Here is a 26,684-nt window from a genome sequence, read left to right on the forward strand (position 1 = left end):
TAGGCAACAGCAATGTGGACAGCGTCTAGAAGCCACAGAGGCTAATGTTGACAAACATATCACAACTGGTGAAAATGTATTTGTTTTAGACCATTTTCTTTCTGTGACATTAAAAAAAAAAAAACAGTGGAAACATGTGGTGTAAAGAGAGGCCACAGTGCCATAACAGTATTGCCAGGAAAAAGAGAAAAATTATTTCTGTTATTATTAAGTTTAAAAGGCTCTGAAAACTCTCCAAAATAATGAGACAAAACATAAGACTATTACATTTATTCTGACTACAAAATGATTTCTTGCTGAATCATCATGCATAAGGACCTTTTTCAGTATATTCCCTCTGTCAAGTACAGCCTGCAGGAATGGAATATTTTAACCAGTTATACAAGTATTCACGGCTTAAAAGCAGCATAATTCTTTTCTTCAGTCGGACCTTCTTTTTTTTAAGTTTGGCATTCATGTAGCTATGCTATGCAAGCTCACAAATTAAACAGACCTACAGTATATCCATCTCTCAGAAGTGAAATAACAAAGACAACAGACGAAGCCATATTTTTTGCACCATAACTGACACAGGTCTCCGACTTAAATTCATATCCAGTTTGGGTTTGTTTTGTGACACATAACAGTGTCTTGTGAGTAAGGTCCATGAGTGAGTCCAGATGTGATGGCTATAGAGGCCGAAGTGCGTCATCACAGAGACCACCAGAGCCACCGGAGAGAAGGCACTTATTAGTGACAGATGAATTCTGATTGGCTGATACCTTTTGTTATAGTTGGCAAGCTCCTCCATTTGTGATGGAGGGGAAAATGGAATTGGACATTTAAGAATACTGTTCGGTGAATTTCTGGTGAAACTCCTGGACTTTGTTCAGCAAGATCTTCAGCTTTTCTGTCGGTGGCAAGATGGTCATTCTGGTTGAGAGGGCAAGAAAGGAAAGACAAAAACGATCCAGAGTGAGTTAACAACAGCTTTGGCTAACAGTTAAAGGTTAATATGGACTTTGAAAAATCGCCAAAGAATTATTTTATTATAACTAATAACTAAAGCGACTGCAAAAGGGATAATGTGTAATTTCTCTCTTAAAAATAGTAACAAGCTTTTAATTAATAACAAACCAACCAGCTTAGGTACACCGAGCAAAAACTGTAGCAGTCTAAAACAGTAGCACTGCAGAAAAAGCCAACCTTTTAAGCCTCCACTGGTTGATATAAATGGTGTCATTTGAATACAACATTGCCAAAACTTCTAACCTGACGCACCAGATGGTTTGTTTCACCGAACCATCTGAGAAATTGCCCTTGAGAACTGTTTGTAAAGGGCAAAAACTTTCAGACCAACCAACCGACAAACCATCTGTCTATCGCTGTGTATCGTTGTTGTTTTTGAACGATCGGTCGCTTCTCGCTGTCATCGCACCTGAACCACATCCGTAGCTGCCAATAGGTCCTCATAAGATTGTTCCAAACCACTGCTGGACACAAACGCATAACTTGAAGGCTAACAAAAGGAATTCTCGCCTCATTTTGTGATCTTACGAATCCAGCTGCCTTGTAAGTTAACAAAACTTCGACTGAATAACTCAATATCTTTGACTGTTGGTTGGACAGAAATTGTTTTTAATGGGCATTTGTTTTTCTACTATTCTGATATTTTATTGATCAATTCGTTGTTTCGTTGAGAATATAACTAGTAGATTAATGAACGAGCAGTATAATAGTTAGCTGCAGCCTCAGAAGCGCTCTGTACCTGAAGTGGTAGGTTCCATCCTTCTGTCCAAAACCACTTCCAGGTACGAGGCAGATTCCCGTCTCCTCCAGCATCTTCATGCAGTAAAACATATCTGGCAGTTGTCCTTTTTCCTAACACAGAGAAAAAGAAACATTACATGAAGTTTGATATTCTGGTAGTTGGGACTATTTCTAAAGTAAGTAATCGACCAGAAATCGAGCAACTTCTTTTTTGATAAGTGTAGTTATTAAAAACTATGTCTATTATGGATAAAACTGTTTTAAAAAATAAAACAGCTTTTGGTAGAGATGGTTCATAATAAAAGAGATTTTGACACATTGCATTACTTTATTATTAGCCTTCATCTGAATTCAATTTTTGATTTGACCAAACAAATTTAGGATTTCCAAATGAAATAAAATCTATTCAAAGCAAAGAAAAGATGAATTACAATTTGACTGTTCTTTTGTCCTGCAAAACCTTCTAAAACCTCTTTAACTCATTTTTTTCTGCTGTCCTACACCGTTATTTTGTTCGAGGCCCCCTAGTTAACGTAAAAAAGACATGTTCTTAAGCAGTGTAAACGTAACTTAAGGATTGATGAGAATAAAACAAAAACGTACGAGGAACATAAATCGTAAATCTAATTTCCTCTAAATTAAAAGCTTTCATCAAAGTATTCTGAACTGTTTTTTATGTCTCAACCTTAGAATCCGCTGAGTATTAAAAATCAAGACAAGCTCGACAGGTTGCAATGAGCAACTATGTTTAAATTTAAACTATGACCATGTTGACATAAAAGAGATCTTTCTTTGTGTGTGTTGGTGTTTTGGGGGGTAAAGCTACGACTGCAAGATCAAGATGGTGATCAGAGTCACTTGGATTGATCAGGCGTCAGTAGGTCAGCTTTTCTCTGACCTTATCCTCTGTAAAGCTAATCAGATTTTCAGTGGCTCAGACCTCCATGAAATTCCTACAGAGCAGTCAGGCGTGGGACAGAATAGAAACTACGAGCTATTGGAAATCGTTTGTTCTCTTTAGCAAACAGGGTGGTGGACGCACAATGTACTGAACTTGTCTAAAGAGTCTGTTAGTCCAACACAGTGCTGTAACTCCGGTGCTGTGTTTAATTCAAGTCCTAATATGGATCGTGTGGGGTCAAACACAGGTGTTAGTACAAAGGTTGAGGTCATGGAAAGATATCATGATTAAAGCAATAATAAGTGGGCCAAATAATAAGAAGGACATTAGAGTGTGTTGAGAAGGAATTCTTGTATAACTGCATGATTCATTTTATTCCTGTCTTTTTTGTTGCTTCTGATCAACGTAATTACCTTGTAACAGTAATACAGTGTAACTTGAATCACTGAAACATTTATAAAAGAAGATTCAGGACTGACCGTGGCCTCTTTGACAGCCTTTTCAGGGATGGTTATGCGAGGGAAGGAGTACATTGCGCCCTGAACAGGATTGCAGGTGATGCCTTGGACTGTATTGAGAACCTGCTCTGTAAGTTTAGCCTTTTCTGCTAAGGCACTTAATGTGGCTGTGCGTTCCTGCATATGTGGGAGACAGTAAGAAAAGAAAATACACACAATAAAAAGCATGCAAACAAAAGAGAGATCTCACTAGAATCAGGAAACACAACATTTATGATGCTTTGATTGACTGTTCTAAAATAATGATCCGGTGTAGCTATCCCCTGTATTGTCGAGTTCAATGATAAAATCTAAAGCAGTGTTTTCAAATGACCAGGTCTGCAAAGAGTTTGGTTTTGTACCATTAAGTGAACCACGGCCTTATTTTATTGGATGATCCAATGTGTCCAGCCTTTCCTAAGTTTTTGCTTGAATTTCTCGTGACGTCTTTGAGCTCCACATGACAGAGGAATGGCCACGCCAGATATTGTACAGCACGTAAGATTGAGTGTGTGTTTACATTAAAGAGAAAACTCAAAATAGCAAATTAAAGCAACACCAAACAAATTACTAGGTCAAATCCAGCAATGTACTGACAGCATTTTGCATTGGGAATGTGTAATGACACTGCTGTAGAAGAGATACAGTATATCTGTGTATTATGGATAACTGTACACACTACTGTGACTGTTGTACAGTAGGATGTACTGTAGACCGTGTACCTTGATAAATCTGTCATATGAAGGCTCCCCAGGCTGCGGAGGGTTGACCACCAGGTCCATCAGAGCCTGTCCGGGAACAGGAGGGCACAGACGGACCGACACAAGCTTGGTCAGCTGGGCCTTCACCTCATCGTCCATGTTGATGATCTCCATGTAGCCTCCACGGAAACCACACCTGAGAGGAAGATTAGGATGTGACAAAGACAGAAAGAATTACAGAAAAATATAAAACAAATAAGACAGAAGTACAAGCTAATAAGCTGTACTGTATTCTATGAGGGTTTTTCTTTCTGTGAACTGAGTAGATGAGATCAAATTCCCGCTTCCAATAATTCAAGCAACAACCATGTGGTTATGACCATTTCAACAAGGTCTGATGGACTTATCCCCAGCATGAAAATGAGATGACTTACTCTCCCATGTAACACTTGGAGGTGGAGTGGAAAGATACCAGTTCCACTGTCTGCGAGTACTCCGGCCCCATCTCAAACAGAACCTTCTTAAAAGAGTGGAACTGGCAACCGTCAGCATACACGTTATCCTGGTACACCTGGCAGATGGGGACAGAATGACAAATATTACAGGGTGAAGAAGGAGCATGAAGCGGGTAGATGTCTAAAGAGAAGCAGAGACACTACCTCATCAGCCATCAGCAAGAGACGTTCCCTTGCTGCAAATCGGATTACATTCTCGATGCACTGTCTGCTCTGAACCTGACCTGTGAAAAAGGACGCTCATTATAGAGACAGGTATGTTGTTTTGCTGCCATCTAGTGGGTCTTCTTCTAGCAGTGCAGAAAATGAATTCTACTTGGGAGGAGACATATGTGGACATCTTGTGCATAAATGGCTTAATATTAAACATTTTAATCCGAGGGTGTCTTGGTGGGCCTTGTGGTTTAGGGTGTACGCCATACAGCCACAACGTCCCGTTGGACTCGCTGGCCAGGCAACATTTGTTGCATGTCACGCTTCATTTCTGTGCGTGTTCATTTCATGTGTTCTGTCTCCACCTTTGTTAATTCGCTCATGAAAGTAATATACCTTCAAAATAATCTATAAAATATGCAAAGAGAGGGACAACAGAACACAAATAATCTGTGAGGTAACTGAAGATGTGTCTGCTAAAACAAGTGCTTACTTTGTAAAAAAAAAAAAAAAAAGAAGTAAATTACTATGTTTTCCATGGCTTTCATCCACACCTTATGGTCTCTTCAGCAGACTGAGAGTTTGATCAGTTGTCAGACAATAAACTCAGCTGTCATCAGGTCCTGTGACGACAACTGAGCTTCAACACAACACAACAAACTCCATCTGCTGAGGAAGACCACAAGATACAACTGAAAGCTCCAGTAAAAGCTAATAAATAGACCTCGAGTTAAGATTTTATTTGATCAAACTATGGTTTCCAAGGGCAGAAATTAAACTTTCAGGCTCAACTGCTAAATAATTAATACATCATGTCACACATATGTGTTGAAATAACAAAGAAAAAAATATAGCCCACACATTAAATACTGCAAATAGATTCCAAGCCTCATGTGACACCTTCACCTCATTTGTTACATATGAATTAAAATAATTTCCATCCTGGTTTTTATGATCTTCTGCCTATTCACTGTAATGGACGCTACTTGATTGTAAAGAATTCTGAAGATGATTTACTGGTCACTAATAATAATCATAACAACAGCCATAAAAGGAATGATTTTGATTGAAAACCAAAAAGTGTACCAGTGGGGTTTCCAGGGTTGATGATGCACAGGGCTCGGGGGTTGCAGTAGTGTCTGGCCTCATCCAGGGCGCGCTGCAGCTCACTGATGTCCATACTCCAGCAGTTCTCCTCATTTAGGTAATAGTTGATCTGCACAGCGGCGAGTTCAGCCAGGGCAGCCGAATACAGGGGATACTGAGGTATGGAGATCATGACGCCTGTACTGTCCTCACCTTCGCCGCACACCAGCAGCTTCAGCATGGTCTGAGAGGGCAGGACAGGGAGGCCAAACAATACATGAGACATACTGTTTGTCAATTCAACCATGTTACTACCTACTATACATAAACACAAACATATTTTAAGAATTATACCGTAGCAGCTTCCCACTTAAATATGCATACACATATACAGTATGTTATATACCATAAAAGGTCGACTATTAGCACATTTATTTAATGTGGATGTTCTGCTGCTGCATTATGGCATGAAGTCCTCAGCATACAGTAAGTCCTCTTTTTAATAAAAACATTATACACGGTGGGTTATGACCCTTAAGAGGATCTTGAAGAATGTGATCAACAACATACAACTGACAAAACATTTACAAAACAAAAACATTACTGTTGTCTTGTGATTCTAAACTTTTTTTCATTTTTTTTTTTTTCATGAAAAACAATATAAGAAGGAAACATAACTCTTAAACACACAGACAGCTCAAAGACAACCTACAAAAGGGGTCATGAGAAGGTACTTTCTGGCATCTTTTACCCCGTTTCCAAGTAGTCAGTCGAGATGCATGTAACATCAGGTGGGAACACGGCTTAAAGCTCGTGAGCCGATCTTACGTGTCACATGTTGATGCAAGGGGGAAACACCCACCTTGATCTAATTTCTAATTCTAAATGAATACTCTGGTTAACCTTGAATACATCATATTACTTTTGTGCTCCATCATCGAGTTGCTGCTTGTATTATGTGTCTTTTAAAAGAGGAATCACTGATGAAGGTTCAACTTTAAAAAGTTGAATTAGTCCGTTTATTGTTGATAAATGTAGATTTATTTACTAAAACCAGGTAACTTCCCCTATTGTTACTGGAAATTCACATTTTCCTCGTTACTTTTTTGGAAAACAAACACGCATGGTTAAAAGCACAGTGGAGACACAAAGTCTAGATGAGAAGCGTGTCGTACCACGATGCCGTCACTGGCCCCCGTGGTGAGGTAAATGTTGTTTGAGTCGCAGGGCACACCGCCATCCCGTCGCTCGATGTAACGGGCCACATCCTGACGCACAGAGTCGATGCCTTGACTGGCACTGTAGGAACCTGAGGGAGATTCAGAAGGAGACAATACAAGATGTTACGGCAACGTAAAGCTTCGACACAACAAAGCACCACCAGAAAAACACATATATCCCTCAGTGGGCGTATAAAGACACTGAAGGTGATAATTAGCAACCACGCTTAAATGAAGATTATTGTGGTTGCAGAATTTTTTTTTTTTTTTTTTTAAATCACACCCATACACACCCATACTGTTCCCTCCGCAAGACTGCAGAATGCGGCATGCTCTACTTTTGGCATCCTCTGGGAATGTGCTGTCACTCAACAGTTCGGGATAGGAGCACAGCGCCAACACCTTGAAACAAAAGAGGTGTGTGAGCATGGGAGTGTAAAATCCACCACTGATTACTACACAGATCAGAGACATCTACTTGTTTAAGGAGGGGGAAAAAAAATCATCTTCACATTAGGGAGACAGAAAGGAGTTGCTATATTTAGAGGTTGGGGGAAGGATTTAGGCGCAGACCTGTCGGAAGAAAGTGATTGGCTGCTGGCCCATAGCATGAGCGTCACCGATGTTGGCCTTGATGACCTCAGCAAAGGGCTTCTTCATTCCCTGCCAAATAGAAACACAACGTACAGAAATGTAAGAAAAATGTGAAAAAAAGTCAACCATTAATTTTTTTTTTTACACTATATACAGTGTAAAAAATAAATAATACATATATATATATATATATATATATTGTATATATACTATATATATATATATGCATGGGGTCAGCTCAGAAGCCCCACTGCAGCTAAAGAACTTTGACCCTTCGCCTGCACACATTTTCACACTTGCACAGCTGTTCTATAAACATGTATGCAAAGAGGCTGAGAGTCCAGCAGCTGAAAATACAATGGGTCGGTTGTTTACTCATAACCACTCGCAATGGATTATTGCTTATTGGTTGGACCGGACCAATAACTTTCCTGCGGCTGGAGTGTATAAAGAAATGGAGTAAAGGTTACAATTCAAAAATCATCAAGTGATGCAACAGCTATTCTGCTGCGTTTGGAGGCATAGTTACATTAGCCAACAGAGAACCTATACAGCACTTTAAAGCAGGTGATAGTTTTTTTTTTCTAGATTTAGGTCAACTTTCATTTAAGTGAGTCGGTCAGTAGTTCTTACCAGAACTAAGTTTTTTTTTTTAGAGTGGTTTCCTGTTTTGCTTCTTCTTTTTTTTTTTGCACACAAGGACACATGAACAAAAACATAGCAATGCATCCGCAAAGGCAGAGAACAATGAGGGCAAGAAAGTGTTGACCTAAACAAGGCAGATCTCAAATGCTCCCAAAGAGCAAGAAATGTTTTATGAGGAAGGAATGCATTCAAAACACGTTATGTTTTGATGAGAGGGAAAAAATAACAGCTTATAAAAAAAACAAAAAACTTTTATTTCCATGTTACTGATCAACATGGAAATAAAATATTTTCTAAGTGAAATGTTTAGACAAATGTAGGTCTACTCTACATAGAGAACTGGGTTTACTAGGGATGTCAGGGAAGCCCTGATCCAGATAAACACGGGGACAAAGTTTCAACCTGAACAAACCTCCTTATCAGACTAATAATAACCTTAACCTTCTGACACACAAACACAGAGACATACATTACACAGAGGCTTTTCACCCGCTTGGTGTAAACAGATAAAAGAACAGAATGTATGATCTGAAGCAGCAGTGAGCAAAATGCCAGAAATACATGATCTAAGTAAAGGTATTAATTTACTGTCTTTCAGGCCAATGAGATGATACTTTTGAAAAGATAATCTCTTAAGCAGCTGAGACCACTGACATCGGATAAACAGAAACGCAAGCAGACGCGCGCACAAGCACAAACACAAGCACACACACAAACACACACGTGCGTGCGTTAACACCGCGTGTTGGGAACAGCGTGATGCTGCAGAAAAGCCACACGTGGAAGCTCACACTGATGCCCTGCAGGAATCCAAACAGCCTTGTTAGTTTGATTTAACCAGTCCAGTTCAATTTTTAGGAAACTTGAGTCTCTGGCTCTCATTGGTCACGCACAAGAGGCGTCTCTCAGGCTGAGCCAATAACATTATAGAGCGTGAATAACAACCCCTGGGTTAAAGAAACCACCCATTCATGATGGGGATCTTTTATAGACAAGCTGACATCTGCTCCTTTGAACCGACTTGAATTCCTTTGCTTTTTGTCCGCCATGCCCGATAAAACAGTCCAGCAGACAATGCCGAAGTTCCAGCAGAACCGGCAGTCTTTCTTTTTCCTGCAGGGTTTTATCACTCAATTGTTTGATCAGTGACATAAAACAGCAAAACCTCTGATCATAAACTACGATTTTAAAAATTCACTTCGCACTTTGTATAATTGAAGTTTCTTTGGTCTGTTCGGCTAAGTTGCGCTCCAATAGGTTCTCAGTATTGATGCCAAACACACCCACCAGTGAAATCAGTGTGTCTGAAATACAAACCCATCACAGCTTCTACAATGGAAAACATTTGAAATGTTTTTATATTTCTTTTTTTTCTGGTACAACAAGTGGAAAGAATCTGCCCGAAGGAAACGCTTTGTTTCCCTGTCCCCATGGCAACACTCTCAAAAGGTCCCCATTCACCATCAGCTAGCTTCTCATTAGGAATAAACAAAGACTCCAATGTAATGACTGCATGTGAAGTCTTTATCAGTGCTCTGAGTACAGGAGTAGGGGATCACAGTGTGCCTTCTTCTGCCTGCCTGTGTGTGTGTGTGTGTGTGTGTGTGTGTGTGTGTGTGTGTGTGTGTGTGTGTGTGTGTGTGTGTGTGTGTAAGAGAGAATAGCACTGCGACCTATTTCCCAAAGTAATCCAACACCATCCAAACCGTAGTTTGAAAAAAGTACAATACTGTGGTTCCTTAACAAAACAAAGAGGAGTATGTCATACCGAAACTTAGCGCGACAATGAAACATTTTTAGAGTTCAGTGCTTCTGAAAAGTGTTGAATAATGTGAGCGAGGACAGTGGGTAATTACTTGCGGCACATTTCTGCGTTTTGGCTGGCTGCTTAACTTTTGAAAAGACGGTGAAAGGGACAGTAAACGGCTGCATTTCATCTGCCCTAGATACAAATGTGATAAATAGTTTGTTATCAGCTGTAGAAAATCCTGTTTTGGTTTTAACCAGCTGAATCCAACTGCAATCTCTTCTGCTTTTTGAGCATCTTAATAACAATTCGATAACACCTGATCAAACTCATGTAGAATTAAGAATAAAGTAAATGAACTGGAAGGAAACAGAATAAATCCCATATGAAGAGAGGGATCAGCTGTGGATAAGCATCAGTCAGAGTGAACAGAACATAAAATATTTGGGGCCCCGTGAACCATCTGGTTAAAAGGTTACTGTCATTACAGTCCCCAGCTGGCTCACACCGCCGTGCCTTTCACCTGTGCAAGAACCTGTTCGCATACTCGTTCCTTCCTGAGCAAAGCACTCAAAAGAGGACAGTCTTCACACCAGACTGCACTCGGTACACTAACAGCTGGTTGCCACATCACCACAAACAGTGAGAGAGGAAGAGATTGAGCAGCGAAAAGAAAATACTCCCAAATGGTCAATATTTATAGTGTCAATAAAACTGAAAGAGTCTATAATGTGGCCAATTAAAAGTAATTTCGATTACTGATTTAAATTTTGTATTTAAATGTTGGAAACAGGGTTCAGAGCTCTATTTTTTATACATGCTGCAGTCTCTTTGCTCTTAAGAGGAACATTAATTAAATAGACAAAAGTGGAAAAAAAACAAAAACCAAAATCTGAATATTCACCACCAGAAACAGGACGGGGTCAAAAACAACCAAAGCACAACAAGACTGGCTTAGAAATTAACAGTGAGCAACAGAGTGAAACAAAAACAAGTGATATGTGACAGAATGGCACATCCACCGGATCAAACTGTCTGACATGATAAACCTCAGGATTTAGTAACTAACGGATGGACTTTGATAAAAGGGTGTGTGAGCAGTCACAACAAACAGTGTTCTCTTTGGGATAAAGTTTCGATGGTGATGTGAGACTAAATCGAGGAATGGAAACCTGCTGATCTGCAGTAACAGCTAATAAAGATGCTGACTTCATCTATACTTACAGGCACACACACACAAAAAAACATATCTTCTTCATCAGCAGTAAATAACAATTACTGACCCTCTTTAACTGATTTAAATCTGTGATGTCATGGGAATTTTTGTAAAGACAAATTAACATTTACAGTTCCATGAGATTAAAATGAGCACATATATGAGAGTATGCCAGACTTGTACAATTTTGCCCGGCAACAAATCACAAATAAATACAACATGCGTTTTAGTTGCACAGATGAGAGGGAGCGATGAGACACACGGTGTGCTGTCTATGGAGGATACAGGCGGTGTAAACACTGAGATCAGACGGCCCGTAGTACGAACCTCTGAGAGCTCCCTCTCCAGCTCCACAGCTCGCTGCACGATGGGCCCCCGCACGGCGTACTCCACTTTCTTCACCGTGGGGTTCATGTTGTCGATGGTCAGCACCTTGGCCCGGGACATCATTCCGTTCTCGGACATTTTCTCTTTGGGAAGCCCACGCCGCGTTGCACTCAGACTCGATAGTGCTCTGCCGGGAGAGGAGGAGGACAGAGGGGGAGAGATCAGTGAGCGGACCCTGGCACCGCCGCCGGCCCGCTGCGCCCCACAGCTGCCCGCTAACAATTCGTTTCGCCTCCGGCTCAAAAGCCGGACGTTTCTGGGTGACAGCAACTGCATCCGCGTGGCTGACATTATTACGCGGCTCTCTTTCAACAAAAAGCTGGGTAACTTTAAACGGCTCGGCGGTGCTCAGCGACTTGCGCCAGGTTGCAGCCGAGAGAAGTGAAATCGAAGTTGTGCAAGTGGAGCCTCCGCGCTCCTGAAGTCACTCAGCGCTCGGACCTTTGCACCTTTCAGAGGTGGTATAATGTTGCCGATTGGGTGAAGCGACAACCGTGATATAATCCCAAAGAGGATCTCAGGACCCTGGCTGCATCCACATACAAATTTGTCCGTGTTTTTTTTTTTTTTTTTAATTTTGGGGGGGAGAGGGGGTGCACATATAACAACATAGCAGCAGCGATCGTATCCCTCCCCCTTTGTGTAACCACTGTTACCCCCCCTTTCCGCCGTTACACTACGCACCGTGAGGCTGTCAGTCAGCGTCGGTTCTCCGGTTACTGAGACCAAACAGCTCCAGACTACGGACGTCGCTCTGAGAGCTACAACCAGCGAAGCGGGTGCAGCTCCCAACTTTGCTCCACGCTTCACTGCGCCTCACTCGTTGTCCCGAGAGCTCCACGCGGTTCGGGAGGAGACTCCGAGGGCGACTTTATGAACTAAATGATTCTCAAAGTTCCTCCTGCCGTTAAGTTACCTCCATATTCTGAAGGGGATTAATGCAAATGATTGTGATCAGATCTGTGATAACTCGTCACATTAGAATCATGTGAAAAATGCTACCAGACATGCAGTGGTTTTAATTTAAAAAAAAAAACAAATCACTCTTCCTGGAGTATCTCCGGAGGTATATTTAGAGTTTCTATTGCTCAGCACAAAGTTTGCTGAGCCCTTGGGGGGCAGGGTCAAGCAGCAGAGACAAGGTCAGGGATAAAAACTAGATCAAATGACCCATTTCGCAGGTTAAACTAGGACAGTCCTTTGAGGAAGTGCAGCACATGTCCTGTTCTCTGACTGTGTCTGTCAGAAAACTCTACTAAAGATAAAAAGTAAACACTCAAACCAGAGCATCTGATGATAAACTAGGATTAGAAACTGCTGATTAGGATGTTAGCGATCCTCAGTGTGACTTTCAGTTTTAAACTCAAAATGAAATATGAGACAGTGATAGATTACTTCAGAAGTGCAGTTATAAATCATTAAAAAACACTGATAACAATCAGGAGAAGTGCTTTTCTATACCAGTGTGTGTGTGTGTGTGTGTGTGTGTGTTTGGTCACTGCATCCATTATTACACTGTTAAATACCGTTTTTATTTATTTACACAATGCAAAGGTTGTTTTTGTGTGCATAAATTAGTTATATAACAAGTCTTAACCCGTGTTTTTAGATTAGCTTTCTTTTTTGTTTGTTAAATACACTCAGCTGACTGTACTCAGTGTTCACTGACTGTGTTACGCAACCATCAAGAAAATGTGTAATATGAATAAACATTATAACGTTTTTACTTTCATTGGCAAGCAGGTTAAATTTAAATAATACTGAAATCATTCCGTAGTTGTTTTTTTTAAGCGGTTTAAACGTCTCATTTGCAGATGCAGTTGTTGAGTTCTGCAATGAAACCAGGAGTGGGAAAACTTTGTTGTTATCACATAAAATGATACCAAGATCCAGAGCAATGAGCCAACTATATTTAGGTTTAAAACCAGAGCGAACAAACAATTTCACCTTCTTTGAATGATTCAAAATACAACAAGAGAGCAGGCACTTATTTTTCCCAGTGAAACATCTTCACATTATATATATATATATCTTTAAATATACTGTAACAGTGCAATCCTAGTGATTATGTTACTGTTGTGACATAAACAGCCTTGGTGCCACTATAAGGTTGGACCCGATTGTGCAATCACTTGTTTTCATATTTGCGTCAGCATTGATCAGCAGTCCAATAAAAACAGTCTGATAACTAATTAACAAGTGATGTATTTTTCCTACTGAACATCTCGTCCCAGTGCTCAGTTAATCATTGCCTTTACATAAAATTAAAGCACATTTTTATGCCTCTTGATCTGTTTGTCAACGTGTACTCGTATATGTTTGCATTCATCAATAAAGTAAAAAGAAAAATCAGAACACCGGCATGTAGATTCACATTATCGATGAATAGTTATTCACACGTGGTGTAAATCCATTAAAATCCTGTGCCAGCGAGTATATCAGAGAGAGTCTGTGTGGTCACTGTACGCAGAGCAAAGGTGGGCACAGAAGGTAAGATAAGCAGAAAGAGCTGGTGCTGTGGTGTCTGAAGTCCAAAGCTTTTGCACTCTTCTGTTACTAGATAGCACTGTTGTGGCTGGTGGGGGAATCCAAGGGCAAAGTCTTCAGTGTTGCATCTCTGAGCCCTCTCCTCCGGGGAGACGCACGACGTCTCCTCCTGGTTGAAGTAGCGTGACGTGCTGAAGATGTAGAAGAGTTTCAGTAGCTCCCAGCAGCGCGCCTTGGACAGTGGAGGAGACTCGCCGTGGGAGTGACAAGTGGAAGTCCGGACGCAAGACACCGAGCGACGCGTTTCGCGGTTGATGAGGAGAAGTGCCAGCACATCAGGCCTCAGGGATACGGATCCCGGCAAGCAGCGCTCTCCAACAGCCAGGCAGTCCCTCAGGGTCTCGACCAGGGGTGACCAGAAGCGACCCACCGGCCCCGTCTCGGCTCCGTGCAGGGAAGGAGTGGGACCGCACAGCACGCACGCATCTGCCCCGGGGAGCAGCTGGAAGCGCAGCAGACGGTGGGCCACGGTGGGGCTGCCCTGAGGAAGGAAAACTGGGTAATCACAAGAAGCCGACCCGGAGGCGGAGAGGGAACGTATCAAAGCAGAGAGGAGGACGACTTCCGGCGGGGCCAGGCGCCACCACTTCTCGGTCGCCGTGGCTATCCGCCCGTGGACGACGAGGCACCCGAACTCGCTGTCTGCAGCCTGAGCAAAGCTGTCCACGGCCTCCTGGAGGAGAGCGGGGTTCGGAGGCAGCAGCGAATCGGCGCAGTGTGTCAGGCTCCCCAGAATGCCCTCTTGCCTCTCTTCCAGCAGCTGATCGATGAGGCTGAAGCAGGACCTCAGGTCCCTCTTCAGCCTCTCCACGTTCCTGACGTTCGCCAGCTCATCCTGCCCCAACACCAGCACCATGCAGTTCCACACGTTCTCCAGGAGGCGTTGCAAACGCACCTCCCGCTCTTTGCTGCCGCCCGCGCCGCTCCGTGCGCCCCCGGCGCTCACGGCGATGAGCATCACGCTGTCCCGGAAGACTCGCCACACCACCTTCCCTCCACCCTCGGTCTCGCAGCAGGACAACGCGACTCCCTGGCCCCCTCCGAACATGTGCACGCCGTTCAGGGAGCCGATGACGGAAAAGGGCAGCTGCTGCTTGGAGGCTCCTCGTGTGAAAAGAGGAACGCCGCTGCTGGCTGTGAGGCACAGGAGCTGCGTTGACCCATCCTGGAGCATCATTGTAGGGTTAGCTGAGGTGACGGTGGTAACTGTAGTAACGGTGGTGACGGTGGTAACTGTAGTAACGGTGGTAACGGTGGTAACGGTTTCCGCGGAGCTAACTGAAAATCAGGGAGTCAAACACCGAACTAGCTGTTACATCAGCGCGCGTGAGCCGTTAGCATCCCGTAAATCACTCAGCCGGGGGACACAAGCAACGAGACGAGATACCATGCAACAAAACCGTCCTTTCATAACCGGACACACACACACACACACACACACACACACACACACACACACACACACACACACACACACACACACACACACACTACCCGGTTGGATAACCACTAAGCTTTCGTTCCGCTACCCCGCATTTAACATGCTATGGTTAGCAAAAGAAGTTACCGTCGTTTCCACAGTAACGCTCTCCCATGATTCATTCTTCACGCTGGCGAGAGGGCGATTTCATTCGGCTGGTCGAGCTGCAGTTACGAGTTACGAGCTCCGTTGTAGCCGCTTCAGGAGCGGGACACGGAGACCGACCTGGGTTCAGTCCCCGGAGTTTCAGGAAAACCGCTCTTTCGCAACATGGATCGGGCAAACGTTAATTCACATCTCGCGAGAGTGGACCATTTATCGGTTACGCTCGCGCAAGCAGATGGCGAGGGTCCTCAGTGACGCTTTCAACGCGTCATACGATTGGATTACTGAGTAGTACATTTAGTCACGGAGTGTAATTAAGTACACGTTGAAAGGTACTTTTACTTTTATTGGAGTAATATAGTATGTTCTACTCCACAACATTTATTTGACAGCTTTAGTTACTTTTAAGATGACGATTCGACACAATGGATAAAATAATTTAAAATACAACACGTTAATTAAATCTATGGTTTTTAACCTTTTTTTGTTGTTGTTGTTGTTGCACTAATCAGTGCATAGTTGGGATCACATTTCAGATGTCTATGAGTTGTTAACAGCACCACCAAATATTGATTTTTCCCTGTAAAATTCCCACGTGGTTTCATTTCAATAAATGTTCCAATGATCCAAAACCTCACCAAAAATCAAAGATTAAAATATAGCCTGTGTAGATATATTTTACATTGTGATATTTTTACTACGGCTTAAGAGAAGGATGAACGTACTTTGTTCAGTGATCTTCCACAATCTAATGTCAGAAAATATTTATCATACTGTTCTGCAGCCGCAGCTATTAAAAACGATCTACCAGTGGACACGAATGGATCAGGCAATTCGGCCCAAAAATAGTTTTTTGTATTTATTTGCTCTGCATTCTTCTTCTATTTAATTCTATTTCCTAAGCGTCGCCTTCCAATGAACAAAACTAAAACATAAAACATTGGAAATACAGTGTCTCTTGACCTAACCTCTATATTTGGTGATCAACATATTGGTTGTTTCTATTATTATCTTCTTTAAGATACGTTCAAAATATTGCCTCCTGTCAGCTATTTACCACAAGCAGTCATGTTTGTTAGAAATGGTATCAAAAATGATGCCAAGTAACAAAAACAAACAAAAAAGAAAATGCATATTCGTACAACCTTTGAGTAGTTAAGAATGTTTTTATTCATTAAATACAAAAAAGTCCAGAACGGTGATGACTAAAATAGAATAATAGAAAAGGCACAATAATTTACTCAAAAATCACACTGTGCCATGAAAAATAAAACGGTCTCCTTTCTTCTACTGTGGCTGAAAATAGAGGGTCTTCTTCCTGATGATGTGTTTTACACTTGAGAGATCCCGTGGCAGTATAATGGCTTGGCATGAGGAGCAGTGATGAGGTCAACTTTTCCCTGTAGCATCAAAATGAAGGCCTGCAGAACAAATAAATATAAACTGAAAGCGTCAACATTGGATTTGATTTTTCAATGGGAAAATAAATGTAAACAAAGCAGCAACAAATAATTAATACTAATTTAAAATTTCCAATTAAAAAATGCTAAAATCACTGATTCCAGCTTTTTAAAATGTGAATATTTTCTGTTTCCATTAGTCCTCCATGATTATATACTGAATATCTTTTGGTTTTTCACCGTTATCTGACTTTCTAAAGAACAAACAGCTCAGACAAATAAATAATGAAAATAATCTTTTGGTGCATCCCTAGATTAACTACTATTTTTACCTTTTAGGGTAAAGTAAACAAAAGTATAGGGGTGTAGATTTCATTCAACAGATTTAATTTTTGGCACACTGTGAGGGTACAAATCGACAGCAATGGAGTAAAATTTGCTGCGTAGATGTGACAAGTTTCTTTGGATGTTTAGAAGATTTTCCCCACTAACAACTGTAATATTTAAGATGAACACATCAGTCGTTATTCTGCGAAGAACATTACTCACCAATAAATACAGTGGTTTCACAAGAAGGAGCAGACCTTCTGCGGCCTGAAGGGGTTGGTGCTGGAGGACACACCGGTCAGCAGAGGGTCCTGCAAGGCGTTTTGCAAGCAGAACTGTTGGAGGTCTGCAGCTGCCTGGGAAACCTGGTGCCAAAATGTACATGGGATTATACAGTGGCCTCTTTCACAGCCAGGTTAAGGCGCACCAAAACACAAACATACACATCAACTGTGAATAATCCTACACAGCTAGAAAAAACTGCTTTACAGGGTCTTTTCTTGGTACAAGAGGATATTTTCAAAGTCTGGCAGATGACCCTGATGATCATTTGGACAGATAGTACTCATTGAGTTAAGGAAAACCGTAGGATCTGGTATTTAAACTTGCATACGAGATGAGAACCCACTGCCTGAATTGGACTGTCGCACCAAATGGAAATGGAGGAATATTTTAAAAAGGGATCATCTTAATTCACAAAGAACTGTGAATGGAGAAGCACGAGGGGACCAAATACTGTGTACTCCGTTTGAGATGTGCTGTGTAAAGCACCGCTGTACTCTTTCAATGTTTCAATTTGCAAAACCATCCTGTAAAGGCGATCCTCTGGATTTGATTCATTTTGAGTACATGCAGTTACCCATTTCTTATCTTACTATTTGGTTTATTTGATCTAGTCAGAGTTCTCAAAGTTGCATTGCTAATTTGCCTTGAAACTTCGTTTTACGAAGTAAAATGTTTGCAATAACTTACATACATAAACCCTCTTTTTATGTGTAACTGGGAGGAACAGTAATGTTTGACCTTTGAAAGTAGTTCAACTATAACCATAATTTTAAGCCCAGACGATATCAATTAAATCTTTATTTAGTGTAATCAAGTTATCACCCCTTACAGATAATGATTTTACTTCTTTCTTTTTTTTTTTTTTCTCCCAGCTAGCAAAAGCTAGATGTTCAATACATTCGTTTTGTTTATTCTTATATTAATGAGACAGGAGACCCCGGGGGAAAAACCAGAACACGCTGGAGGGATTATATACCCCAGCTGGGCTGGGAACGCCTCAGGATCCCTCAGGAAAAAAATGGATAATGTTTCAGGGGAGAGGGACGCCTGGGCTAACTTGCTTGGCCTGCTGCCACCCTGACCCGATCCCAGATAAGTGGAAGAAAATGTCTGGATGGATGGACTTTTACAGGAGTTTGACATATTCTGTCATAATGGCATGTTGATTACAGGTTGTTGTTGTTGTTTTGTTTTTTTATAGTTTTCTGTATAGGGGTTTAAGTGCTGCGGTTGCAGTGGGCAGTTATTTTCCACATACATTTGGACTATTAGCATTGACACATTCATAAAAAAAAGTACTGTGCCATAATTATTATTATTATTTTTAATCACATAACGCAAATAGACTATATTTGTTATTTTCCACTTCCATGTTCATTATACTAATAAAGGGTTACATGCTTCAATAATGAACACAAACGCGTCCTATTTACAACAAACCAGCGGAGACGTATGGTGAGATGTTGAAATAATGGAGGAGAGGAAATGACATTTGTGGTGATTGGAGTCGGTCACGTGCAACGTTTTACTGCCCTAATGGAAGTTTTAACCCCAGATTTGGTGATCTTCGATTTAAAAAAATAAATTAAAAAAAGACAGCGACAACCAGCTCGGCGCGTCGGCATTATTTCCTCTTTCTCAGATGTTGGGGTGGGTGGTGGTGGTGGTTGTAATAATCAAGCGAAATACTTCCTCCCGGGTCCAAACTACGCCCTGCTCCGCCTGTTGACTGTCGGCGGCGGCTAGCTTTGTTAGCAGATCAGGATAACGGTCGAGATTTCTCCGTTTTCTGGCAAGAGAAAGAAAATAAAAACAACAACAACAATAAAACAACCAGCTTACCTTCACTCTGTTTATGCTCGCCTCGAAGCGGAGCTGCTGCACCACTTTTTGCATGGCTACCAGATTGGAGGAGCCCGACATTGTCGCTGTGTTTTTGTGTGGAAAAAAAAAATAAGACGCTTGGGCGGTGGGTGCGATCCGCGGGCTGGATGCTGAGACAAAAGCAAAAAAAAAAAAAAAAAAAAAAAAAAAAAAAAGATGATGACATCCGGATTCCGGTTGTTTCAACGCTTCTGACTTGCAGCTCCCGTTTAAATACACCAGTGGGCGCCAAATTAAAAAAAAAAAAAGAAGAGAAAACTTTATTGCGCTTTCACACCTGCAGAGCAGAACATCGTCAATCTATTGTCAACGTATACATAAATTAAAACTCATAATTTAATACTTATAGAATCTGTAAACATTATGGTCGCTTTCAATGTCATCAATATGCAGGAAGGGATTGTTCCAAAAAAAACAAAAACAAAAATCCTCTGGATATAGCTTAAATTGTCAGCGTCGATCTGTTCGTAAAAGACAACACATGAATAATGGCAGACTCCTTAAAGTGCTTTCTTGTTTGATTTAGCTTTGGTGAATGATTTGTGCGTGTCCATAAAAAAAAAAAAAAAAAAAAGTGTTCAATGCTGTTGGAATTCAGCCATGGGGTTTCAAGTCCATTGAAGGAAAAAGAAGAAGAAGAAGAAGAAAAAAAAAGACACTGGTGGTTCTTTAATTGAGGCTGTTCTCATCTTCACCCAAAGAGAACATGCTGAAGTCACTACAGCGACCTCTGCTTCTGGATTTGACCCGAGTGTCTCCTTCATCATGGTGGCTGGACTCTTGCCAGCATCCTCGATTTGAATGTCTGGAGGAACTGAAAAAGGCGAAAGGCAAGATTAACGATTAACATGTGACACGGCACAAACACCGAATACATTCAGGGTGCAAAAGACACCAGATTGTCTTTAGGAAGTTAAAAAAAAAAAAACGTCATATCCTACATTGTCTGCGTTCCTCATGAAATATCACTGCACAAATTAAACTCAATCACTGAAAACAGAGAAAACGGTGCTTTAGAGACAGGAGGATACCTGCTGTCTGGTATCAGGCGGAGTGTCCGGTAGAGTTCCGCCGTCGATGGCACAGCAGCACTTTGTAAAGGTTTAGGAGTGGAGAACAAGGTGTAGCTTGATGATTTGGCCGGCTGATCCTTCACCGAAGACATCCTGATCTCCGGCTCGCTTCCTGCAATGGAGCAAATCATCAAATTTAACGTCGGTGGAAACAGTTTGGGGCTCCGAGTGCTGCAAGACTTTTCTGACCCGATGTTAGCCCACGTTTGCATTTACATTTGCACCTCACCTTAGCAATATTGGTCTCGTAGAGCCATGATAATTTTCCTCCTATCAAAGCCTGTCCTCCTTTGCTTGTCTGGCAGCTGATTCAGCAGTAGAGCTGCTAGTACTCCGACCAGAGCTTCTTATGTTAGCATCCTTTCCACTGTTGCCACGTTCAGGTTGGGGCGCGTATAAAAACGCTGATATTTTGGCGTGTCTGTCAGACGTTCGAGGTCACCACCTGTCCATTAATAAACTGATCTTACTGGCTTATAGTGCACTTGCAGTTACGTAAAAAGCGTAGTTGTCAACAACTTAAGAGTAACATTATCTTTACTTCACCCGTTTCTCCTCTGCTTTTTACGAAAAACACAGAGGAAAGATACTAGCGCGACTGTCAATGACAGCAAAACACTGTACAGACTCCAACTGAACTGAAATTAAAAAAGGTGCACATAAATTAGGTAAATAAGATAAATAAAATATGTTTCACAGAGGGTTGGGGGGGGGTCCTGTTCTGGCAATGGTCTGCTCCGTCGTGGCAATAATAGTGGGAAAAATGTATAACATAGTTAACAATTATCTCTTATTGATTAGTTCTCCTGTTGCACTGCATGTGTCTACTATTTTAGTTTTCACTCCAGTAGTTGAACTCAAACCACGAGGTGCCCCACGTTTTTGCATTTTCCTCACTGATGTCCTTCAAACAGGATGTAGAAAGTGAACCGCAAGACCGGGAGTCGGGTCGGTCTACCTTTCCATTTCAACTTGTAGCACATAAGCTAGGCCCATAATGGATTAAGTGTTACTGAAAAAGGTTGTGTGGTAGTACAAATTGAAATAGCTTTTATTAAAATGACACTGACTTACGAATTGACAAGGCACTCTGACCATCAGAGGAGGAACATCTCCTACGGTCTGTAAAGGGAGTCATGTTCAAAAACTGATTTTTGAGCCAAGAGGCACGGTCCTCCTCAAACGCCTTTTTCTGTGGAATACAAAAACATTCAAATAAGTGAACTTGCAACCCTTAAAATAAATGTTTAATTGAACTAAGGCGCCACTCAAGAAGACTCGAGTACCTCGCGCCCCAGGCGAATAGCGGCCTCTGTGAAGTTCTTTCTCTCCCTCTCAAAGTTTCTCTTCTGTTCCTCAAAGAGCCTCCATTCCTCTTTGAGGCGCTCTTTCTCCTCCAGCGTGTAGCAGTCGTTAAGGAGAGCAGCCGTCTCATCGTCAAATGATGTGTTGAGTTGTTGCTGCAAAAGCAGAAGCATTTATCCTTTAACCCCATGTTATTTCTTACTGTTTCCAAGCAATTTTCAATAATCTGAAACAAACACAGACTCATTTATCTAAAATGCAATTTCATCGATTAATTTGCTCTTATTATGAGGAGGCTTGTTATATTTGTATTAAACGCTTCTTCTTCTTTTTTTTTTTTTTTTTTTACATAGGTTAGGTTAGGTAGTTACTTTATTAATCCCTGAGGGGAATTTTTTTTTTTTTTAGGTTAGGTTTTTTTAGGTTAGGTTTAATGATTATCTCATCATTAAACAAGCAGATGCTGACCTGGAGGAGCAGTTGTTGCGCGTGAATGAACTCTTTGCACTGCTGGACTTCACGCCTCATCCTCTCCATCTCATCCTCGTGGGTTTCCCGTAGCATCACCTCCCTATTGGACTCCAGCTGATTCTGCACTTGTGAGGCTTCGCAAACAAAACCACTTGATAAACTGACAACCCCAGTTTCTTTCCAGGTATAATTTATGTCTTTAAATGCTAAAAAGACCAGAGTAACCACATCGAGAGCGAGTATTACGGATCAAAGTGTTTAAGCTATAAAACTTTTGCCACAAGAATTTGGGAGTACGTACCTTGGCTGTCTAATTTCTCCACGTGGCTTCTCAGCTTCCTCCACTGCTGGCGGATGCTGTTGGTGAGCTGCTCCCTCACATGCTCACAGGATTGGTCCAGAGTTTCCCTGCTGGAGTCCCCCGTCTTCTCGTCTCCATCGAAATCATACTGTAGCAAAAATAATATCTTGTCAGCATCTCCTTTAATCTAATGCACATGAACACGAGTCCTCCCATCAGCCCTTAACTTTTCAAATCCATCTGCTACGTTTCTTTGAGTGTGTAAGTGTGATTCAATACCTGCTCCTGGCTGTCATCAGCAGAGGCTCCTCTGGTGGAGGGATAGCGTGGACTCAGGATATGGATCATCTCCTTCTTCATCTGCTGGAGGACTTTCTTCAGCTCAGCGTTCTCCAGCATTAAGGACCTCTGACTCGCCTCGTAGTCACTGAGCAATGACTTGTACATCTCACCCTCGTGGCTGCAGACGGAAATTTACAAGTCATTTATGTAAATAAGATTCCACATTCCACAAATTCTATGGTTAACAGATGACAAGGCAGCTTTTATAATACCCGATTGTTGCTTTTGCAGTCTTCCAGTGGCTCCTTTTACCGTCTGACCGCCCCAAGCAATTCAATACGTCGATGGCTATTTGGGAAAATATGGAACCAAAATTCTATTTGATTGTTCTAAAATTCAGATTAAAAAAAAAAAAAAAACAAGGTGCATAAAGTTTCGCTGAGGACAAGGACATTTACCTAGTTTCTTATCTTTTCTGTCAACCAGTAGCTGGCTGAGGCGTTCCTTGAGCTTTGCCGCTTCTCTCTCTTTTCTCTTGGCGTCGTGACTGTATTGAGAGGCACGGCTGGCAATGATACTTTGGAGCTTCTGAACCTGTCCAGGATGATTGAAATATGAGAGTTTGTCTGGTTCATGCGTTCTCAAATAAAACTTGGAAACACAATTGCTGCAGATTATCGCATAAAAGGAAGTCCTACCTCATCCTTTTCTGTTTTCAAGCAGCTCTGCAAAGTCTTAATTTTGAGTTGGAGCTGCCGCTCCGTCTCATGTAGACCAGACTTCTCCCTTAAGGACAGTTCCAACTGATCCTGGAAGGAAATACATGACAATAAAACTCTCTTAATCTTTTATAAAGTAACGAGAGTTCCCAGCACACAACACGCGTATACTGCTTTGTTAGTTAGTTTGGTTTCTCTATCACAGCAGTCATTTTGATTTGGAAAGGGGAGATTTGCATTATATTGTGTATTCTTTTCTGCCCCCTAGTGGTGAGAAATCTATTACTGCAGCTTTACTACTGGACATGCAGTATGCCGATTATAGCCTGCAGATGTACAGTTAGATCCGAAGAGAAATGGAAAAAGACAGTCTTGTCTCGAAACTGAACTAAGGATAAAGTGATCCTGAGACCCCCCCCCCCCCCCCCCCCAGTCAAACATGCCTTGAGTCTGGAATTGCTTATCTGCATGAGCTCCAAGTTGCTGGATTTCTTCAGCTGATCTTTCTCGAGCTCTTCTAAATTGCACATATTTCGTCTGTGAATCTGTAGCACCTCGTACATGGCATTCAGAGCTGGCACAGCGTTCAGGCTGGCTCCCTCTGATGAGGTGGCCTCGATACATGTGGAGAGGCCCAGTGAGGCAAGCTCCTGTTGAAAGACAGAGGGCTTATGTCACATCAAATTTTCCCTTAATTACAAGAATGCATTTTGTTTTTATAAAACACAGGATATTTCCATACCCGATTGATGTATGAAATGCATTGAGGAATGTTATCCTCGGTGCAAAAGGCACTTATCACACTGTAGGAGGTTTTGAACGAGGGCAAAGAGTACATTGACACAAGGTTGTTCTGTCTCGAGGGGGACATCGTCACGTGCGATATGCTGGAGATCTCATAGTTTTCTGAAAACAGAGAACAGACAGAGGGACACTACAGCAACTGTAAGTACATCACAGCTACTGTTCTTTATCTTACTAGGCTTGAGGCTTGAATTAGGTTGCGGCTCTAAATGAGAACAAAAAATATGGGTCACCTCTTAGCACATCCCAAAAAAAGCATCGCTCATGGGCATTTCTATTCTTGAAATGCTCTGGCAAACGCATCCTATTAGCGGAGAAAATTACCCATGGATGTTTCAGTTGTCCACCACTCTCCCATATCACTGACACATCAGGGCACGAGGATGCCGGGTCATGAGTTATCCCCAGGGAAGTGGATTAGCAGTCAGGCGGTGGATCCCACTGGAACAGAGCCCTGCAACAGAGCATCAAGCAATGAGATAAACTACCAGCGATAGATAATCTGGGCTGCCGTTTCACCCACACAGGATTATGCGTCAGATGTGTGCCAGTTGGGTTAGACCGGGGCTTAAAGGGGCCCTCCTATTGGCCGCTGCTATCTAAATTGCTGGGTAGTGAGACGTGATCTCAGCCTTGAGCCAAAGGATTTACAAAGATATTAAAAAATATATATATATGTGACAATCCACTGCGGAAGGTCTACATCCGACAAGCGTGCGTGTGTTTTTTTTTTTTTTTTGGACGTTGGTGCCTTCAAGGAAATATAGGAGACGTGCTCTGATGAAACAGGCTGAACCAGATAACACTTTTACAATGAGCCACTCCCACAACTTTTACGATGTTCCAACTTGCGCTCAAGGACGAGTTGTGTCGATGAACAAAAGGGGGAAAACCTCGCATTCAAGTTCAGTGGTGCCACCACAGAGAAAAGCTGCGGGGGGAAATGTTCAGTGAGGAAAACCAGTCAGCAGAAAAAAAAAAAAAAACAGCCTGCTGCTTCTCCGTGTCGGTCATGTCAAGTCTCTGAAGACTCTCTCCACTTTTTTTTTTTTTTTTTTGTCCAGTAAACAAACACAACTTTTATCTACAGTTAAGCAGACGGGAGGCGGAGATAAAGCCAAGCGCGCCTCGGTGTAATGTAGTTGGTTATAACCGTCGTGTTATTGTTTGATATCCAGAATGTCAATGAGTCAATTAAAGTTATCTCCGTCGTCAGTGAAGCTAGTTTGCTTTACCCGATGTCGAGCCAATAATACGGCTTTTCTGAAATAACTTACCAACTTCAGCATCGGTTTCTCGTCTTGTGTAATGAATTTGAGAAATACGCGACATTTACCGCTGACCTGAATGCCTCATGACGTCAGCTCGCTTAACCTGTGTAACAGCTTGCCGCTAACCAAACAAACACTTTGAACATACTCACTGAAGAGGGCGTGAAATATATATAGGTCGACTAAACCCGTTGGCTTCCCGAGTTTCCGAGGTGGTGGTAAAACTACCAAACCCCTCCTTCGTCGACGACACCTACGACTGCGGTGTCCAGCTCGGTCGTCATCGTGTCTGCAGCAGAAACAGCTCTCTCTCTCTCTCCTAAAAAAAAAAAAGTCTCACCTACTTCAATCCCAACGCAGCCAACAAAAAAAAACGGACAGAGAAACCTCGACAGGTTTCACAGGTGGAGGCTCAAGCCCGCTGAAGGCAGCTGCTTGTGTGTGGGTTTTTTTTAAAGTCTCGTCCTCCTGCTGTCTGCCGACCAAACCGCGTTGTTATTGGAAGCAGCGTTGTTAAGCAACCAGTATGTGAGCCGCGCATTGGATGGGACCTTGTGCGGTGCTCGATTACGCAAACGCCGTCATGTGTCTCCCGCAGCACCGCAACGCGCCCATGTGGCAGTAGCGTGTAAGTGTTCACCTGTGATGCTGCAAAGCGGAGGTGGAAGAAGTATGCAGAAGACCAAATACAGCGATGTAAAATAATAATAATAATAATAATAATAATAATTTTTTTTTAAAATACAAGTACAAGTCCTGCAAGAAAAATCACACTTAAGTAAAAGTAAAAGTTGTATCAGTAAAATGTAGTTAAAGCGTTAAAAGTAAAAGAAGTCTACTGTTTTGGTCCCCAATTTAGATGACATCATTAGATTATTAATACTGAAGCATCAGTGTGTATGCAGCTTGTTGTAGCTGCTGCAGGTGGAACTAGTTTGAACTACTTTATATCCAGTTTTATAGCTTTACAAAGGGCACCAGATAAATGAAGAGTTGTCGGATGATTAGGTTAGGTTAGG

At 41.9% G+C, this 26,684-nt stretch overlaps 4 protein-coding genes across 5 annotated transcripts; all 4 read right to left on the reverse strand.

Annotated features, from left to right (window-relative positions):
- Positions 1 to 255: 255 nt before the first annotated feature.
- Positions 256 to 15,697, reverse strand: gpt (glutamic--pyruvic transaminase). 2 transcript variants are annotated; one of them, XM_069692246.1, is made up of 12 exons: positions 15,526 to 15,697; positions 11,352 to 11,538; positions 7,396 to 7,485; positions 7,116 to 7,224; positions 6,778 to 6,911; positions 5,603 to 5,846; positions 4,508 to 4,587; positions 4,283 to 4,419; positions 3,870 to 4,044; positions 3,130 to 3,285; positions 1,748 to 1,860; positions 256 to 912 (listed from the first exon to the last, which is right to left on the reverse strand). In XM_069692246.1, exons 1-12 carry the CDS (start codon positions 15,558 to 15,560, stop codon positions 822 to 824), a joined length of 1,551 nt encoding a protein of 516 aa, XP_069548347.1. In that variant the 5' UTR covers positions 15,561 to 15,697; the 3' UTR covers positions 256 to 821. The 2 variants fall into 2 exon arrangements, with proteins under 2 accessions (XP_069548347.1, XP_069548346.1); XM_069692245.1 differs by lacking the exon at positions 15,526 to 15,697 and having other exon boundaries at positions 11,352 to 11,970.
- fuz (fuzzy planar cell polarity protein) lies at positions 13,300 to 15,515 on the reverse strand. The gene has a single exon (XM_069692248.1). It carries the CDS (start codon positions 15,133 to 15,135, stop codon positions 13,825 to 13,827), a length of 1,311 nt encoding a protein of 436 aa, XP_069548349.1. The 5' UTR covers positions 15,136 to 15,515; the 3' UTR covers positions 13,300 to 13,824.
- A 992-nt stretch (positions 15,698 to 16,689) lies between the features above and the next one.
- On the reverse strand, positions 16,690 to 19,570 carry gng5 (guanine nucleotide binding protein (G protein), gamma 5). The gene is made up of 3 exons (XM_069692250.1): positions 19,398 to 19,570; positions 17,493 to 17,635; positions 16,690 to 16,964 (listed from the first exon to the last, which is right to left on the reverse strand). The coding sequence occupies exons 1-2, from the start codon at positions 19,476 to 19,478 to the stop codon at positions 17,510 to 17,512; spliced, it is 207 nt and encodes a 68-aa protein (XP_069548351.1). The 5' UTR covers positions 19,479 to 19,570; the 3' UTR covers positions 16,690 to 16,964; positions 17,493 to 17,509.
- Positions 19,571 to 19,672: 102 nt separating this feature from the next.
- ssx2ipa (synovial sarcoma, X breakpoint 2 interacting protein a) lies at positions 19,673 to 26,019 on the reverse strand. Its single transcript, XM_069692249.1, has 14 exons — positions 25,818 to 26,019; positions 24,719 to 24,848; positions 24,333 to 24,496; positions 24,034 to 24,240; positions 23,570 to 23,680; positions 23,330 to 23,465; positions 23,144 to 23,219; positions 22,869 to 23,049; positions 22,590 to 22,737; positions 22,286 to 22,422; positions 21,799 to 21,972; positions 21,587 to 21,704; positions 20,471 to 20,624; positions 19,673 to 20,253 (listed from the first exon to the last, which is right to left on the reverse strand). The coding sequence occupies exons 2-14, from the start codon at positions 24,750 to 24,752 to the stop codon at positions 20,109 to 20,111; spliced, it is 1,785 nt and encodes a 594-aa protein (XP_069548350.1). The 5' UTR covers positions 24,753 to 24,848; positions 25,818 to 26,019; the 3' UTR covers positions 19,673 to 20,108.
- Positions 26,020 to 26,684: the final 665 nt, after the last annotated feature.

Source organism: Brachyistius frenatus, unplaced genomic scaffold (genome assembly GCF_029030835.1).
Source record: "Brachyistius frenatus isolate BFR_SWC_R1_liver_20210118 unplaced genomic scaffold, ASM2903083v1 Contig_12, whole genome shotgun sequence".
Classification (NCBI taxonomy): Eukaryota; Metazoa; Chordata; class Actinopteri; family Embiotocidae; genus Brachyistius; species Brachyistius frenatus.

Excerpts from the sequence above, each read along its gene's own strand:
- ssx2ipa (XM_069692249.1), bottom strand. The coding sequence starts at position 24,752 with ATGGGAGAGTGGTGGACAACTGAAACATCCATGG. Across the intron at positions 24,241-24,332 it reads GCATTTCATACATCAATCGG|GAGCTTGCCTCACTGGGCCT; the intron begins GTATGGAAATAT and ends GTCTTTCAACAG. Across the intron at positions 23,681-24,033 it reads TAAGCAATTCCAGACTCAAG|GATCAGTTGGAACTGTCCTT; the intron begins GCATGTTTGACT and ends ATTTCCTTCCAG.
- fuz (XM_069692248.1), bottom strand. The coding sequence starts at position 15,135 with ATGATGCTCCAGGATGGGTCAACGCAGCTCCTGTGCCTCACAGCCAGC.
- gng5 (XM_069692250.1), bottom strand. The coding sequence starts at position 19,478 with ATGTCGGGCTCCTCCAATCTGGTAGCCATGCAAAAAGTGGTGCAGCAG. Across the intron at positions 17,636-19,397 it reads CGAGCATAAACAGAGTGAAG|GTTTCCCAGGCAGCTGCAGA; the intron begins GTAAGCTGGTTG and ends TTTTGGCACCAG.
- gpt (XM_069692245.1), bottom strand. The coding sequence starts at position 11,702 with ATGTCAGCCACGCGGATGCAGTTGCTGTCACCCAGAAACGTCCGGCTT. Across the intron at positions 5,847-6,777 it reads GGGCCAGTGACGGCATCGTG|ACCATGCTGAAGCTGCTGGT; the intron begins GTACGACACGCT and ends CTGCCCTCTCAG. Across the intron at positions 913-1,747 it reads GATGGAACCTACCACTTCAG|AATGACCATCTTGCCACCGA; the intron begins GTACAGAGCGCT and ends CCTCTCAACCAG.